The sequence below is a fragment of the Colius striatus genome, chromosome 12 (genome assembly GCF_028858725.1).
Source record: "Colius striatus isolate bColStr4 chromosome 12, bColStr4.1.hap1, whole genome shotgun sequence".
Lineage (NCBI taxonomy): Eukaryota > Metazoa > Chordata > Aves > Coliiformes > Coliidae > Colius > Colius striatus.
The window spans coordinates 13,948,860-13,965,585 of NC_084770.1; the positions used below are offsets into that span (position 1 = coordinate 13,948,860).

At 38.4% G+C, this 16,726-nt stretch overlaps 1 protein-coding gene across 7 annotated transcripts in view; it reads left to right on the plus strand.

Annotated features, from left to right (window-relative positions):
• The window catches only part of DOCK10 (dedicator of cytokinesis 10), a 156,687-nt gene that overhangs the window by 121,596 nt on the left and 18,365 nt on the right, over positions 1 to 16,726 (plus strand). For 5 of the 7 annotated variants that reach the window (XM_062005368.1, XM_062005369.1, XM_062005364.1 and 2 more), the window contains exons 29-45: positions 1,479 to 1,562; positions 4,061 to 4,157; positions 4,418 to 4,462; positions 5,140 to 5,315; positions 5,448 to 5,564; positions 6,038 to 6,149; positions 6,849 to 6,970; positions 7,056 to 7,170; positions 7,338 to 7,404; positions 8,190 to 8,237; positions 8,910 to 9,011; positions 10,985 to 11,109; positions 11,776 to 11,888; positions 12,607 to 12,744; positions 13,824 to 14,006; positions 14,572 to 14,682; positions 16,073 to 16,288. In XM_062005368.1, the coding sequence (XP_061861352.1) occupies positions 1,479 to 1,562; positions 4,061 to 4,157; positions 4,418 to 4,462; positions 5,140 to 5,315; positions 5,448 to 5,564; positions 6,038 to 6,149; positions 6,849 to 6,970; positions 7,056 to 7,170; positions 7,338 to 7,404; positions 8,190 to 8,237; positions 8,910 to 9,011; positions 10,985 to 11,109; positions 11,776 to 11,888; positions 12,607 to 12,744; positions 13,824 to 14,006; positions 14,572 to 14,682; positions 16,073 to 16,288 (1,971 nt within the window). The remainder of the gene's footprint in view (positions 1 to 1,478; positions 1,563 to 4,060; positions 4,158 to 4,417; positions 4,463 to 5,139; positions 5,316 to 5,447; positions 5,565 to 6,037; positions 6,150 to 6,848; positions 6,971 to 7,055; positions 7,171 to 7,337; positions 7,405 to 8,189; positions 8,238 to 8,909; positions 9,012 to 10,984; positions 11,110 to 11,775; positions 11,889 to 12,606; positions 12,745 to 13,823; positions 14,007 to 14,571; positions 14,683 to 16,072; positions 16,289 to 16,726) is intronic. The other 2 variants (XM_062005367.1, XM_062005366.1) reach the window with 2 other exon arrangements.

Below are 16,726 nucleotides of genomic sequence, written 5' to 3' on the forward strand. Positions count from 1 at the left end.
AAAATTACATGAACTACTTTACCCCACCTTTTTAACTCTGTAATGCCCTTTAATTTATGTTGTGCTTTGAAAAAGTCACTGAAAAGGGTTACATTTTATGGTTTTGTCCTAATATGTCTCAGTCATTTCAATTTTCTCAGCATCGAATTAGCTGTGGAGCACTGGAAAACTGCCATTCAATAAGTTGTGTGGCTAAATACTTAATCTAGGTTTAAACTGGACACATACTTTTCCATTAATGGATTGATACGATGTGCAGAGCATTGTATATACTACACACTGAAACCCCGGCTCAAACCTTTTAGGACAAATTGAAGCACAGCATTAGGAGAGAGCAATATTCCAGCAATAAAATGTTCCTGTGAAGTTTTAAGAAAAACAGCCACATTCTGAAGATGGATTTTTCTCCTTTTATGTATAGATTAAATAAATGATAAACCTTCTGTCTGTTGTCTTGGCCTCTGATGCTGATACCATATAGAAGCCCCAGTTGCTGTTGGCATCCTGACGTTAAGCTGTATCTTTCCATAGTTTTACATCACTTGGGAAGAGGATGCTGGTTTGATGGAGGAGCTTAGTCAGTAGTTGTGTGCTGATCAACCTGGGGAGTTGTTGCAGATTTGCCTGCAATTTTTATGTGTTACTCAGCTGAACTGGGAAGTCAGTAATGTTGTGATTTATGACATGGCACATGGCTGTATTCTTAATTTTGGAAGGAATCTGGTCTCCCAGAAAGAATTACATAGGTGAGAGATGATATGGCTCGCTGCAGCCTTATGGATTGCAGCAGCCTTATTTGAATGTCGTGTAGCAGAAAGCTCAGGGCTTCACTGGTTTGCAGCAAAACAACAGAGAAAGGGGAATTCAAGATTGCATTCCCTATCTGGTAGGCTCTCTGCAAGGAAAAAATGTCAGTTAACTGTAACTCCAATACCCTCAAAAACCTCTACCCCTTCTGGCTATTTAGCCTCATCAGACAGCAGGGGCGGTGCTCTTTCATCATAAAGATGTTCTCTCATCATATAGTAGCATATTTGCTCCCAGAAAGAAATCCTGTAGCTGATAGACAGTGAATATTATGGCTGGATTGACTCCTCAAGAGTCATGCTCTTTCAGTGAAGGAGATATTCAGGTCAAGTCCCATCACGTAGCATCTCTAGCGACTGAGTGATGCAGTACCTGAATGACTTCCATTAGATAAGCTTTCTCCTGTGCGCTGTGCACTGTGATTCATTTTCACTCTGTCAACAGTCTACAATAACTAAGTTACATCAATTTATTATTACTGAAAATGAATTTAAAAAAATCAAGCCAGATTCACCAGTTCCCTACTTTTCCTTGGCCTGCTATAGGGCCAGCTTCACCTGCACAAATGATTCACGTTGACAGGTGACACGAGAGAAATAGTCAGGGAAGTGAGACTTTGTATTGCCTTCTTGGCTATAAAATAACCATTCTTTTTTTCCCTCCATTCTTAGCGCTGTTTTACGTTTATGGATCGTGGATTTGTGTTCAAGATGGTCAACAATTATATAAGTAATTTTGGAACAGGAGACAGCAAGGTATGAATTTCATGTTTTGTTTGGTTGGTTTTTGTTTTTTTCTGAAATGATTTGCTAGCAAAATATTTCTTAAATTGAAACTGTTGATGATCTGCTCCATGACTTCACTATGCTCAGAACCTGACCTCAGCAAAAATGTTTACTGTAAATATGTATTAAAACCTCTTGGTTTTGAGCCACCAGTCTCCTTTTCGGGGAGTAATTAGTCGTGTCCAAACAACAACTCACTCTGCCTTGTGAGAGCAGAGTATGCAAAGACTGCTCAGACCAAAGCATGCAAAAGGCTGAATTTAAGCTTTGGTTCTTTGGAGACTACATTTGTGGTTTGGTCTGTAATTATCAGTAGCAATTTTCTTCGAGGAGATTAAAGAGCATATAAAGAAGTTAACATAGTGTAAACTCAAGTGAGAATGTAGCATCTTAGTTACTTTGAATGAATGTTATTCTCTTCTGTCACTAATGATGATACAAGAAAGCAAATCTCCACATTGCCTTATGTTTGCAATGAGGGAAATTCCCTGTTCCCTAAATTTATTCTATGGTACCTATAATGGACAGTGGTATAGTTTGAACAATAAATGTCAAACTGCAAAAGGTCCCCAAATTACTCAGCTTGACTCCATTAATTTTCATCCATCAGGAGGGGTCACAGGCTTTTTCTCTTCCATGACTTTCTGAGCTATCATATCAAGAGCATATAAGATAATGGATAACAGTGTATTCACAGGGTATACTGTGAATTACTTGTCTTTCCCCAAAAAAACTGACCAAACTTTTGTCACTGACTTTTTTATAATTCACTTGTGCTGATCTGGGCATTTGTAAGTAATTACAACTGACTTACTCTAGGTCTGTTTTGCATTTTACTAAAACCAACTTCATGTTGCACTTGGTTCTTTCACCTAATCTCTGGAACAGTTGTCTCTCAATATTAATGTCATAGCCTGAGGCCTAGAATTCTGTAAATAATATTATGCAATCTAAAAACTATTTCCACATTTAAAGCTTCCCTAAATACATCAACTACAGAAACAAATGTTTAATTAAAAAAAAACAAATGGCCAACAGAAAAGCATTAGTCAGTGTGCAGAGCAGAACTTAACACCTCCTTGGCAGGCAGTCTGTGCCCATTGCCAGCCACGCAGCACGACTCCAGAGCCATCTGCCAGGATTCGTGGAAGCAGAATCACCGTGGACCTGAAACAGATGTACTACTGGAAAAGGCTTTGCAGCACTTGAAAACAATAGCCACAAAATAAAATCAGAGATTTCTGACTTCAGAGAGAGAGAAGCTTTGCATTGTTTTCATTCTCAATCAGACACTTCATCAAGAGTTGGTCATTTAAATGTGCTTCCTTATTTCTGTCTGTGTCTTTTGCTGCTTTAAATGAATTGTTTATGTATCAAAAAGATGATACTGCAATCTGACCTCTCTCTTCAGAAAATGTAACAGTATGTATTGCTGCTTGAATAAATAGCTTGTGAGCATATCAGTCTGTAATTTCACAGTTAGATTTTTTTGTAATTGTGAATGAAATGCCATGATTTGAATTCCACAGAATGCACTTCATATTTTGACATTTAATCATTATTTGTGAAATATTTATTCAAAAATTGAAATACCACATTAGAATTCATCTCATTGTTGTGTTCCTTCAAAATGTCAGAGTTCCTATTGGGAAATGCATTTCAGGTGCTCCATTTCCTTATTTGCCATTAGATGCTGAATTGTATCTTCAGTTGTATTCCTGATGAGGTACTACACTGCAATAAAACATTTCAGGGAAAAATTCCCCAATGTTAACTACTTGGTAGACTCTGAAAAGTGCAGGTTCCAGGTATCCTAGCCTGATGGTGGCAGTAGAAATGCTACAATTGATTTTAGAGACTCACAGACTTAAACACAGGGCAAACAAAAGACCTTTGCAAGTACCTTCTAATGAAAGGGCAAATGGATGGCTTGTTGGGAGACAGATATTAAAGAAACAATACTAAAATTATTTAATACCCAATAGAGGAAGTTTTCCCCACTATCAGTAAGTTTTGAGTGTGAAACTTTGTAATTGATTGATGAAAAAAAGAAAGGACTGGGTAGGGGAGAGAAGAAAGGTATGTTAATTTTATGATGTTCTCAAATTTAGCAAGCTAGAGAAGATACGTAGCTATGATTGCATGCTATAGTATATGCCATCAAAAAAACCCAGTGTTGCTTTAAATAAACCTTAAATATTTCACTTGGATAAGGCTTATCTGTACATCTTCAATGAAAAATCATAGTTGAGGAATTCTAAAAGCTTATTTGACTGTGACAAATTTGTTTGATAACAGAGATGAAAATCTACTGTTTATTATTCATGTATCTTGGCATAACAAGTCATAAGGTTTCGTTGCTGGGTGTGAGTATGAATTTTGAGGGACAGACAACAAGAGGTGCAGCTCTGTCTTACCATTTTGCTTGTTTAATGTGAACTGAGCCATTGCTGGTTTTGATTTTTCAGATTTTACATCAGTTCAAATTTGACTTTCTCCAAGAAGTCTGTCACCATGAGCACTTTATCCCTCTCTGCCTGCCCATACGGTCTTCAAACATCCCTGGTAAGGTGCCACCCTAAAAGGCTTTCTATACAGCAATGAATTATTGGGTGGTTCAAAGGGCAGGTAACAATTGTCTGAAGTATGATGTGTGCACATCAGGTACAGAAGCCCCAAATGGCTTTTCAACTGTTCAAGTCATGTTTGAGTCATTTTTTTTTTTTAAAGAAAAAAGATACAAAGTAAATATATTTTTTACACTTAATAAGTAAAAAAATGCATGATTTTGCCTATTGTTTTGTTTTATTTTCTGAAAAATGAAGATCCTGTGACACCATCAGAATCAACAGAGGAATATCGAACATCAGGTATGAACAAAATGACTGCAGAAGAAGTAAGCAGAATTGGGCATCAAGAGCTTTAAGATTTAATTTATCTGCTGCCACTGAACTGGGGCAAATTTAGGCAAATAGGCAAATTTAAGTAATGGGCAGAAACTGGAACATAAGTTCCACTTAAACAAAAGGAAAAACCTCTTTACTGTAAGGGTGAGGGAGCCTTGGAACAAGCTGCCCAGGGAGGGTTTGGAGGCTCCTTCTCTGGAAGTTCCTGTGTGACCTGATGGCGGTGAACTTGCTTTAGCAGGTTGGACTGGATGATCTCTAGAGGTCCCTTCCACCCCCACCATCCTGGGATTCTATGATTCTCTGAAATATTATTTACCATTTTCAAAATGGAAGTAGTGTGGATCTCTGTTTTGGAATTCTTCTAGCTAGAATATGGGAACAACAGTTTAGATTCAGTGCCTCAAGGAAGTGAATTGTCTGCAATTCTCATATGGGAATGTGTATTTAGATCGAATTTTATTGTGGAATTGTACAAACTGCATGCTTTCAAGAAGGGGCAGGTTGTGACAGTCAGATCAGGAAATCAAGTTTAAACAGTGGATTAAATCAATAACAGTTATTGAAACGTTGGGAAATGAGGAGGTAGGGTTATGTATCCCATCTATTAATGTAAGCATTCTTGTCCATTCTGTTCTAAGATATTCCAGAGTACACATTGACCAATGAATTTTGCCGTAAACATTTTCTAATTGGAGTCCTGCTGCGGGAGGTTGGGTTTGCCTTGCAACAAGACCAGGATATTAGGCACTTAGCTTTGGCTGTGCTGAAGAACTTAATGGCAAAGCATTCGTTTGATGATCGATACACAGACCCGGTAAAGGAACTGTTTGGTTTCTCTGTTTCACTTGCTTGTTCCTACAGTAGCTAAACATGTCTGAAACTTCCTTAGCCACCAGTATGTGTTAATTAGTTCCTTCAGAATTATCTTGAATCTTTTATTTTCTAGGCAAAACAGGCACAAATAGCAAACCTTTACATGCCACTCTATGGAATGCTTTTGGACAATATGCCAAGGATTTACATGAAGGATATGTTCCTTTTCAACATCAATACCTCAAATCAGGTAATTCATGTGATTTTTCTGAACACTAAAACAATCAAACTACAGTCTGACCCAGTCAATCTAGTAGGAAGAGTTTCAAGTCCATGCTGGCCACAAATTAGTTACTGCTTTAAAAACTAGAAGCAGACATCTGCAGGGGTATTACTTCCTTCAGTCCTTCCAGCAAATGAGCCTTTTTTATCTGATGATTGCTACCAGCAGTTAATGCTCCTTTCCCAGTGCTGTGCCAGTGTTTAAGAAGCAAGCATAGCTATACTTAATCTGTCCTTTACAACTTCAGTTATGAGAGGGTTTCCTGCTGCAGGCAACTCTTCAGCACACTATGGCAAGTCTTGAGCTTTTATGGCTGTCATGTCTGAAGAACTGAAAGGTTTTCAAGCTCAGTATCTAAAAAAAGCCTATCAGGTGTGGTGCCATTATGAAAGTTGAGTGATACCATTTGCTGGAGTTTGTTCTGTTTCTTTCAAATACAGGGATCTCGGGATGACTTGAGCACAGCTGGAGGATTTCAGAGCCAGACAGCAATGAAACATGCAAACTCTGTGGACACATCCTTTTCCAAAGATGTTCTGAACTCTATAGCAGGTATAAGTGACAGATTGAATACATGTACAGGTAGATTTCTTTGTATCTCAATCCATCGTGCTTTCTGCTTAGTACTCATGGAGGATATCATTAACCCATTTCATATGATATTCAAGGAAACATAATATGCAATGTTTCTCATCCTTTTGGATGTTATTTCTCTTGTGAAGTCACTGTTCTTCCTCTGCTTCACTTACTCTCCTTCTTTGGAATGATGCCAGTATTCAGGCTCACAAATCCCAATGCTTGAGTTCATTCTTGTAGTCTCTACCTGAACTAAGAACAGTTCCAAGGTTTCTCCTGAAAACTCCTGAAGTCTCTTTTAGGCAAGTATTCTTAGTTTTTCCAGGCTTAATGGAAGGATAGAAACACAAATTAACTTTGTTCACTTAATCCAAACCTCATCTCAGAATTCAGGGAAGTGCATGGGCATCTTTCCTCTGATTTTTGTGGCTTTAGGTCAGGCCTTAAAGAACGGAACAGGCCATTTTCATGCCATGAAAAAGGGCAAACTGAATCACTTTGACGTGTTGCATGTTTTCAGTACTAAACATATCCATCAATACCTTTGTTGTTGGAAGTTCAAAGCACAGATGTCAATCTAGCGTGTGACACATTTTAAGTTTTCCATTTTTCTTGTTGGTTTTTGTATCCATAAATGTTTTCGTTTAGCATGTTTGCTATGACTTTCATTTACAGCTTTTTCATCAATAGCTATCTCTGCAGCAAACCATGCTGACTCCAGAGCTTCCTTAGCAAGTCTTGAATCTAACCCAAGTACCAATGAAAAAAACAGTGAGAGAACTGACACGTGTGAAAAGGTACATGTGCAAATGTTAAAATCGATTACTAGGGATGTAAACCTGTCATTATACTTAACAAGGCCCTTTGCTGCCAATTCAACAGATCACGAGACCTTTGTCTTTAATTGGCTCAACTCTTCGTTTTGACAAGTTGGATCAAGCTGAAACTAGAAGCCTTCTTATGTGTTTCCTTCACATTATGAAAACCATTTCAGAAGGTAAGAAAATGTTCACCCGTTACCTAACTTATGTTGTTGTAAAATATTGGGAATACTGAATCCAAACAAGCATTAAATTAGAATAATTATCAGTGTATTTTACAGGCTTTGGGTCAAGTTTAATGCCCTGTAACAGATAAGTAATATATTTTAATATCTCTGTTTAGATGCACTGATTTCCTACTGGTTACGAGCACCATTCTCAGAAATATCAGACTTTTTCAGCATTTTAGAGTAAGTTCACTTTGTGGTTGGTTAATTTTATGTTAAATGGTAATGTTCTAAAGTGACTGCAACTAATTTCTCTTTGGATTTGTGCCCCTGATGGAATAGGCTGAGGTAGCTCTTGTATCTTAGATTATTTTACCATAATTTTCTGAAGCCCTCTTGAGACATTACTAATAAAATCTGTATCTTCTAACACATTGAACTGGAGGCATAATGCTTTGGGTGTTCCTCTTGAAAGAGATTTTCATAGTAGGTTCCCCTTTTGGAGTTGAGATTCTGTTCTTCCTTCAAGAAGATGAAAAATTTTAGCTCCCCAAAACTTCAAACTGTAAGAAAAGCCGTGTATTGTAGGATTCCCTGCTTTTCACGTCTCCAAGGTGATTTCCTCACTGAAATCTATGCAGTATTGATGCAGTTAGCTCTTTTCAGAATTTGCTCATCATCTCATAAGTCAAAGTTTAACTTCAACTGGTGAAGAGGTTTGCTCATCATCTCATAAGTCAAAGTTTAACTTCAGCTGGTGAAGAGGCAATCTTTCTTCAGACAAGTCTTCAGCTTTTGCCTTTGCCTCTTCACCAAGCAGGAATCTTCAACCACAGAGAAAGAGAGCAAGGGTGTGGAAACCGATGCCATATCTTGTGCAACCCTAGTCTGCCAACTGCTGCATTCTATTCTGTTTGCTTAGTAGCAGATGCATGTGCATTAGGTCTGTTCAAGGCACTAAGACTCAGAATTGGTTTTCATCATTAAGAAACCATTATAGACATTGAATGTGTTGTTTTGTCTTTCAGGGTCTGTCTGCAAAACTTCAGATATCTAGGAAAACGCAACATTGTGAGGTAATTCTCTAGTTATAGACTGTGCGTTATGGTATTTCAATACTGCTGCATTACAATGGGCTTAAATGAAGTTAACAGGGTATCTATCATTTTTTTTCCTGCAAGCATGTCTGACAGACTGAAGCCAATGTGAACTTCATTATGTCTTTTATGCAAACAATTTTATTAGGATGTTCTAGGCATCTGAGTACACACTTAGTGTAATAGGTGAATTGTGTGTGGTTCTGTGATAACCACTACTGCATTTATAACCCAGAATTCTGGGCTAGTCTCAACCATATCTCTGTGCATATGCCAAACACAGGAACTTGAGTGCTGTATTTTCCATACATGAAATGAAAAGAATAGTTTTAATGAACATGGATAAATGTTCCACCACAAGTAAAAAAGAAAACCCATTCTGACTCTGCCTATTCTCTGAAGAAGCACGAGATTGTGTTGCAACTGTGAAACGTGAAGTGCACACTTTGCCTCAGCTAATGTTTCAATTTTAATTGAATGTTACCGCTGTGAACTTGTCTATACGTCATACAGTGGAAAAAATGAAAGGTCACCAGATAAACCAGTTCATGCTTCATGGCAGGTTTTGTCAGGCTTCTATTTATTCTTCAGAGGCATAGCAAAATTGGTGTCACATTCCATAACAGATTAACTGCTATTTTCTCTTAACAGGAAAATTGCTGCTGCTTTTAAGTTTGTTCAGGCCACCCAAAATAATGGAACTCTTAAAGGTTCAAACTCCTCTGGACAGGCATCAGGTCTGCTCTCCCAATGGTAATGACATATTGTATTATTAACTCCTGTAAAACCCCAACCTTTGCTGTCATCCTCCCACTCTCCTACGTTGTCACAGTGTTGCTTGAAAAGAGGTTGACACAAGATGTAACACACTTCAGAGACCCCAAAGCTGTAAACAACAGAAGAGTTGGGTCCCTTTAACTTCAAGTTGATGTAAGCCATTGTTTGAAATGTTATCTTCAGAAGCATCCTTAGTTACTGTCAATATTTCGAAGTATTGCAGAAACAGTAGCTGTTATTCTCATTTCAGATCCTTATTGGAAAGATAATCCAGTTTTTCCCAATCCAAAGGAATTCATAGGTCTGCAATCTTACTGCTTTAAGGATAAATATCTATGGATGTACTTACAGTATCAGGGGATTAATTTCTCCTCAGTAATGCAGGGTTTTGGGGGAGAAAGTATCTAGCAATGCAAAACTTAAGAATAGGTTTGCTCCACACCCATCTTTTTACTTCCATCTTGCTAAGTGCACATAGTCCTACTATGCTACGTAATATCCTGCTATGTCCACATTGCCAGCTAGAGAACATTTCTTCGCTATTCTGCCTTTCTTCCATCTTCCTACTCTAAACATTGCAAGATTTAATCATGGTATCTAAGAGAATGGTGAGAAAGTCATCCTTCCTCATGAGCTTTGATCAGTGACTTTTCATTTTGATATTCCCCATTATAAGCATGCATCTTGGAATAGAAAAAAGGGGGGAAATGCTGTCTCTGCCACAAGTCTTTGTTCCTCTATTGGCAGTTTTCAAGAAGCAGCACTGAGTTCATTACCCCAACTGGAACTGGCAAGCAGCCTTTAGGACACTGGTGTTTTGTTGCACAATTGCAGAGAAACAAACATGGTGGCAATCCAGAAAATAAGTCACATTTTTGCTGTCTCTGGGGCCTTCATACTTTACCCTCTCACAGATCAGAATTTGTTGTCCAAATGCCTGTTTGGTCTGTTGGAACACAAGATACGTTTTGGTGATGAGAGTTAAAGTATTGCTGTTGATGAGCTCTAACTTACACTTGTTCGTATGAAACCAGACCTTCTGCTCTGCCCTATTCCACCCACAACCTCCTCCCCAAAAAACCCACAAAAATCTTTCAGATCAGATTTCCACCTGTTCTAGATCCATTAGTTTGCCAGGATGTGCACCCAAATCCTGCCACTGTGGCCATTAATGGAAGAGTTTATCACATTGATTGGCATAAGTCTGTCCATCAGTTCTGTACCTGTGTGAGAACTTTTGTAAAATCTGAAATGTTAATTTTCTAAATTTATATATGAAAGAGGGTTTAGCAAGGTGCAGGAAGCAGTTGTGTCCTAGAATATTTTTAAATTATGAAAAATTAAGTAGCTACATGTTTTAAAGACAGTAAATAAAAGTATATTTTGACAAGGGACTTGAATTTTGAGAAACATTAAATCTTGTTGAGTTCTGTAGTGGTTACAAAATTATGATAAGCATACTTATTTTAGTTCTATACTTCTCATCATAAGTTAAGATTGTTTTTGTCAGCATCAAAGAGGGTTAAAAGAACTCACATATGCACATGTATATTTTTACTGTCACTGTCAGTTTGTCATTGTTTTCTTCCCCTTATAGAAGCTGTCAATTCTTTCACGAGCAGGATACATTTTTCTTGTGTTCTGAGTTGGCAGAAGTCACCTCATTTTCTCTTCACCCAAAGGCAGTTTTCTAAATATCAGCCACTATTACAGCTGATGCTTTTTTCAGTGTTCAGTGAGTGTTTTTTCTCCTGTGATCTCAAGAAATCACAGCACATCTGTTTGTTTTGACCACCTCACTGCCTTTCTTCTTTATCTTTGTTTCTTTTAAAAAATTTTCATCAGTTTGTTTAACTTGGCCTAAAATTCCAACTGACATGGAAAAATTCTGTATAGACATAATGGTTTCTTGTTTGTTTCTGTTTATTAATAGTACTTTTTAACTTTAGGATGCATTCTACTTCTAGTCATGATGGCCACAAGCATCACAGATCTCAAACATTACCGATAATCCGTGGCAAAAATGCACTTTCTAATCCCAAACTCTTGCAGATGATAGACAGCAGCACTGCCAGTAAGTACAAAACATTTACTTCTCTCTGGAATTCTATGGGATTTAGATCAGGCTCTATACAATTAAATCTGTTGTCATGAGTAATAGTGAAAAATGGCCTGAAGAGCCTAAATATAAATAGAGCTGCTGACTCTGCTTTTTGCTTTTTTTCCAGGAGACTAAGAAATGTGAGCTTAAATTTGGTCTAAGTTCATTTAGAAACAAAATTAATTATATTAACCTGACATATTTAAGTATTCTTAATGACAACTTACTCTCCCATTCCCAGCATCTTTTGGATATGTACTTTGCTGTACATACACTGTCTGAAATATTACTTCTGTTAGATCTAGCAATAAAACTGACCTTTCATGACAGAAGGTTCTTTAAATTATGAGATCTAAGTCATCTATCTCAGTTCTCAATTAGCTTTCACTCCTCCTTTGAGGATGAACAGAAACAATGAAAGAATTTACTTACATCGCTGGTGCAGCTGGTAGAAGTTGATTGAAATTCCCTCCTCTTTCATCTCCTGAGAGGAGTTTTCTTCACAATGCCCTTTTGGTTAAATGTACAGTTAGGGCCCCATCTTTACCATGCAGAGACTTAATGACCAGATTGCAGAATTGAATCATCTTTAACCACACTCAGATGATTGATTGTCCTCTTGCTTTTTCTATGTTGCAGGCAACTCCAATGAAACAGACATTGTACAGTATGTAGACACAGAGGCAAACATTGCTACAGAAGTTTCCCTTACAATCCTTGACTTGTTGTGTCTTTACACTCTGAATCACCAGGTATGTTTTGCTCTTTCATTTTCTGCTTGAACTGCTGCTATGTGGTATATGTGGCAGAAGAAAGGCCTGGGGCAGCAGGCACACAGATAACTTGAAATGCTTGAGACAGCAGGATAGGGGAATAAGATGTGCCAGTCCTCAGTGAAGGTATTTGATGAAGGAATTGCTTTGTAGTACCCAAGCTAAAAGGTACAAACTAGAAAGATGTGGAAGAAGAGCATCCTATGTATCCAGGGCTATACACAACCCTGCTCTGCATGAGTGTGTTGTGCATCTGCTATGACATCACCTTACCTGAATCATGCCTATCCCACTAGATTTTAGACAAAAGATTTCCAAATTGCTTATCATCTGTATCTCAAGTCAGCAGCTTGATCTTCTCCTCTTTAAAAGCTGTTCTACAAATACTGTCCCAGATGACTTGCTGAGAGTCTCACAACTACAATACAGTAGGCAGCTCCTTTTAGAGGTAATGTCTCTTCCTCCATAGCCCTTAAATCTAGTGTATACCATCCAAGAAGGAGTACAGACATAGGAAAGTGCTGTCCTTGAAAAACTATGAGTAAAAAGAGCCTGCAGCAAGCTGGGAACATCTGCTGCAATTCTACATTGAAAAAAGCATCTCCCTAGGAACACTCTGATGTAAAGTCCTGCAGATTCTTCTGCTCTTTATTCACTTTAATAATCCAAATGTTCTGTCTTTCTGTGAACTTTTCAGAGGCAGCTCCAGCAATCTGATTGCCAGAATGCACTGATGAAGAAAGTCTTTGACACACACATGCTCTTTTTGCAAATCAACCAGTCAGCAGCAGCTCTCAAGCACGTCTTTGCTGCCCTACGGCTGTTTGTAGGCAAGGTAACTATGGTTTCATTCTGTTAGTCTGACCTCAAGTGCATCTTGAGGACAGTTGGGTTCTTTGAAAGAGTTCTGAACTTCACTGTATTAATTAGTCACTTTGTGCCAAGCCAGAGCAAAGGCTGCACAATTTCGAACTCAGATGAGATCCTCTTAAAACTGACCAGAATGTAGGACACAGATAACAATTGCTATGGGGAAGTAAGAAGAAGAAAGACTGTTCTGATCTCCCAGACATGTCCATAAAATGCAACACCATAGATCAGTTTAAAACACGTGGTCTCCTTCTGGTTGTTTTAGGGGAAAGGAGGAGGAAATCATTCTTCCACAGCTTGAGGACAAGGGGGAAATAGCAAGTGAAACATCCACAGACAGCTTCAAGTTACATACCAGAGGCAGGAACAGAACTGCTCTGTGCAAAGAGGAGGATGAATAAACATCCAGGATCACACTTTTCATCCTGTAGATCTCAGGATTGATTTCCCTCTTCATAGTTGTGTGGGAACAAAGATGAATCCTGGTTTCTGCTGCAGGACCTCTTTGGCAATACTTGAGACCTGTAGCAAATATGTACACCTTCCACCTCTCCTCAGTCTGTCCTCTGTTATATGCACCTTGCTAAAAAATTGCAGATATGGTTTGGGGAGCCATCCTTCACTCTCTTTTGTTCAGATCTTTGACCACCAGAAGTTCACTAACTTTGCTACTCAAAGTATGTTTTTCTCCTGAGCAGCTTTTATAGTAATGCAGAACCCCACACTTCTGCATTCCCTGCAGATAGGCTGCTTTGCTTCTGTGCTTGCTGTGTGCCAGCTGCTATCTGGACCTCCTGGAGGACAGTTTGACTGATGCATTGCATACAGTGTTTGTGTGAAAACCTACGTGCAGTTTTTACTTAATCTTAATTTGCTCATGGGATTGTGCTTAGTCAGTGGCTAATTTTTTTGCTAAGCCTTGGTGAGAATGAATACAGGAGAGTTGTTTATACTGAAAGCTTAAAAGAAAAAAGTGTTGACTCAGAATAACTGTGTCAAGATCTGAGAGCAGTGCTAAACATATTCACGTCTTTTTTTCAACAGTTCCCATCAGCATTCTTCCAAGGACAAGCAGATCTCTGCGGTTCACTGTGCTATGAAATCCTGAAGTGTTGTAACCATAGGTCACGTTCAACTCAGACAGAGGCATCTGCTCTTCTTTATTTTTTCATGAGAAAGAACTTTGAATTCAACAAGCAGAAATCAATAGTCAGATCCCATCTACAGGTAAGTGAAGTGTGAGATCATCAGTATTTACCTGATGCACGCTGGGTTTTTTTATCATTATCATGTTTATGCATTGTAGCACTGAAATTCTTCTGGATTTCCCAGACAGACAATTCTCTGTGGCAGCTTGATTTTCCTGCCAAGTCTGAAGATACTGAGCTGAATTCTCTGCTATTCCTGGGCTGCTCAACTCTGTTCCAGGGAGAGACAACAGCTGTGCATGTAACTGCATAGCCAATAAATAGCCAGATAAATGGCTATTCTTGATTAACGTGCATTGCTTGCAGCAGTGAGAACATAGCTGAAGAAGCAACTGAATCTGATAGTCTAGTAAAATAAATGTAAAGTCTCGTGACAGTGCACTTACACTGCAAAATGTGAGCAATTACAAACATTGGAAAGATCACCCACAGTCCTTGCATTGATATATGGTTATCTTAAGGCAAGAATAAAAGTGCACTTTGCTAGCCTGGTACACCAAGTCATGCTAAAATAGAGATTAAAAACTATTCAGAAACTTTGATTGTCTTTGCTAATTGCACCCTGTGTTTGCTCCCCAATACAGCTCATCAAAGCAGTGAGTCAGCTGATAGCGGACGCGGGGATTGGCGGGTCTCGTTTCCAACATTCGCTTGCCATCATTAATAATTTTGCAAATGGAGATAAGCAGATGAAAGTAAGAAGCATTTTTTGTCAATCACTACCTCTTGCCAAAGGTCAGTAGTTTCAGAGGAGCAAGCATTTGGGTGAATAAGATTGCTGGCTTTTATTAAACAAAGCCTTATGCATTCATAGTGCGCCTTTTGAAGGCAGTCTGGAATTCATCAAAATGTTTGTGACTCAGAAGCTCAATAACTGAAAATAATTGTTAAACCAGAAAACAGCATGTTTTATTTGAAAATTCAGTTATTTTTCACTGCTTATTTTGTTCATTTGCCTGATGTCAGAGAATATCATGCATTGTAACTAACAAAATTGTAGTTGACAAACAATTTTTAGTCTACAAACTCTTTCTTTAGTCCATTCAGTCAATGTGTAGCAAAAACATACACAACAGTTGGGTTTTGTAACAGCTTGCTACTTATCTAACTCTTAGATTAGTTACCATTGCTGTTATGCTCATTGTCTATACAAAAGGTGCTGGAAGAGGGTTCCAGATTTTAATTTTTACAACTCCTGTCCAGATATTTGTCAACATGCATTTTGAATTTTATACTTTGGAGGAGATTTTTCTTCTCTGAAGGTGATTTTAGGACATCTCCACTGAGGTTAATAATAAAGTTATTATAAGAAAATCAGTTGATTATTAGCATAAGTAATATGGTGTCTTATTATATAAGATGCTGTTGCAATTGTATTTGTTTTGCAAGTCCAGCTTTAGTTTGCCAGCACTGCAGTCAGTCACATTGCTTCTGTAGCGTGCTCATCTCTGTGACATGTAACAAAGAGAACATTTCATTTTATTTTACTTTTCTGAGTGTTTTTACTTTTAAACAGAGGGAACAAGGGTAAAAAAGTCTGAAAATAGAAATATATTTCATTGCCCATCTGAAAAACAGAAACTACAGAGCTGAGTTAAATGTGTTGAGAGCAGCTGATATGAGTAATAGAAGGAGTCTGTTTTAATCTTGCATGGTACGAGGAGGGCAGGAGCCAGACTTGTGCTTCATTCACTGCAGTGGGACACACTGTGAGTGTAGTTAAGTAGCACTATCTGCAGCACATGGTGCTCTTCATCAGCTGAAAGCATACAAGAATTCAGTTCTGGATCCAGCAAACAACTGAGGAACAAATGTTTCAGTCTGATGACTTCCGCAGAGTTGTTGCACACAGACGGTGGCATTGCCGAGTGACTGGGATATCTAGTAGATGCTGTGACACTTCGGTAAAAAACAGTCAAGGATTTGTGTACAATGTGTACATACTGTGAGACTGTGTCTCTGCTTCAAAGCCTACTGAATTAGGGAAAAGGAAGGTCTTCCATAAGCAGGACAGTATGTCATTCAGAGGTGCTGAATGTGACTCTTTGGATGGTTTTAGTGATGTGTTGCTTATCTTTCCCAAAGAACGTTAATTTCCCAGCAGAGGTGAAGGATCTGACCAAACGCATCAGAACAGTTTTGATGGCTACAGCTCAGATGAAGGAGCATGAGAAAGACCCCGAGATGCTTGTGGACCTGCAGTACAGCCTAGCAAATTCATATGCCAGCACACCTGAATTACGTAGGACATGGCTTGAAAGCATGGCCAAGATTCATGCAAGAAACGGAGATTTATCAGAGGTAATGGCAAGAAATTAATGGGAAATGCATTTGTCTTTAGGCTGAGATGTTCTGATGAAAAGGACTCTGAAAGACAGACAACAGTAGCAGTTTAATGGAATCATACAGTGTCTCTCCTCTACTTTAAAACTGAGAAAGACAGGTTTGAAAAACACCTTGAGATGTGATGTGCTCATTGTACTTGATACGTGCTTGAACAAGACTTGAAAATGTCTGATGAGGAAGCTCTGGTCAGTGTCAGGTTAACATCTCTGCTGCTTAACCCTAACAGAACCAGTAGCTGTAGTGTAGATGAGGTTATGAGCAGTGCATAACTTAAGGGATTTTCTTCTTTTTTCCTTTTCATCACAGACTAAATTGGTGATGCAAAAATCCAGTGCATTATTCAGGAGTATCTTATTTTCCAAGTAGTTGGCATGGTTTTCTTGAGCAAATCTA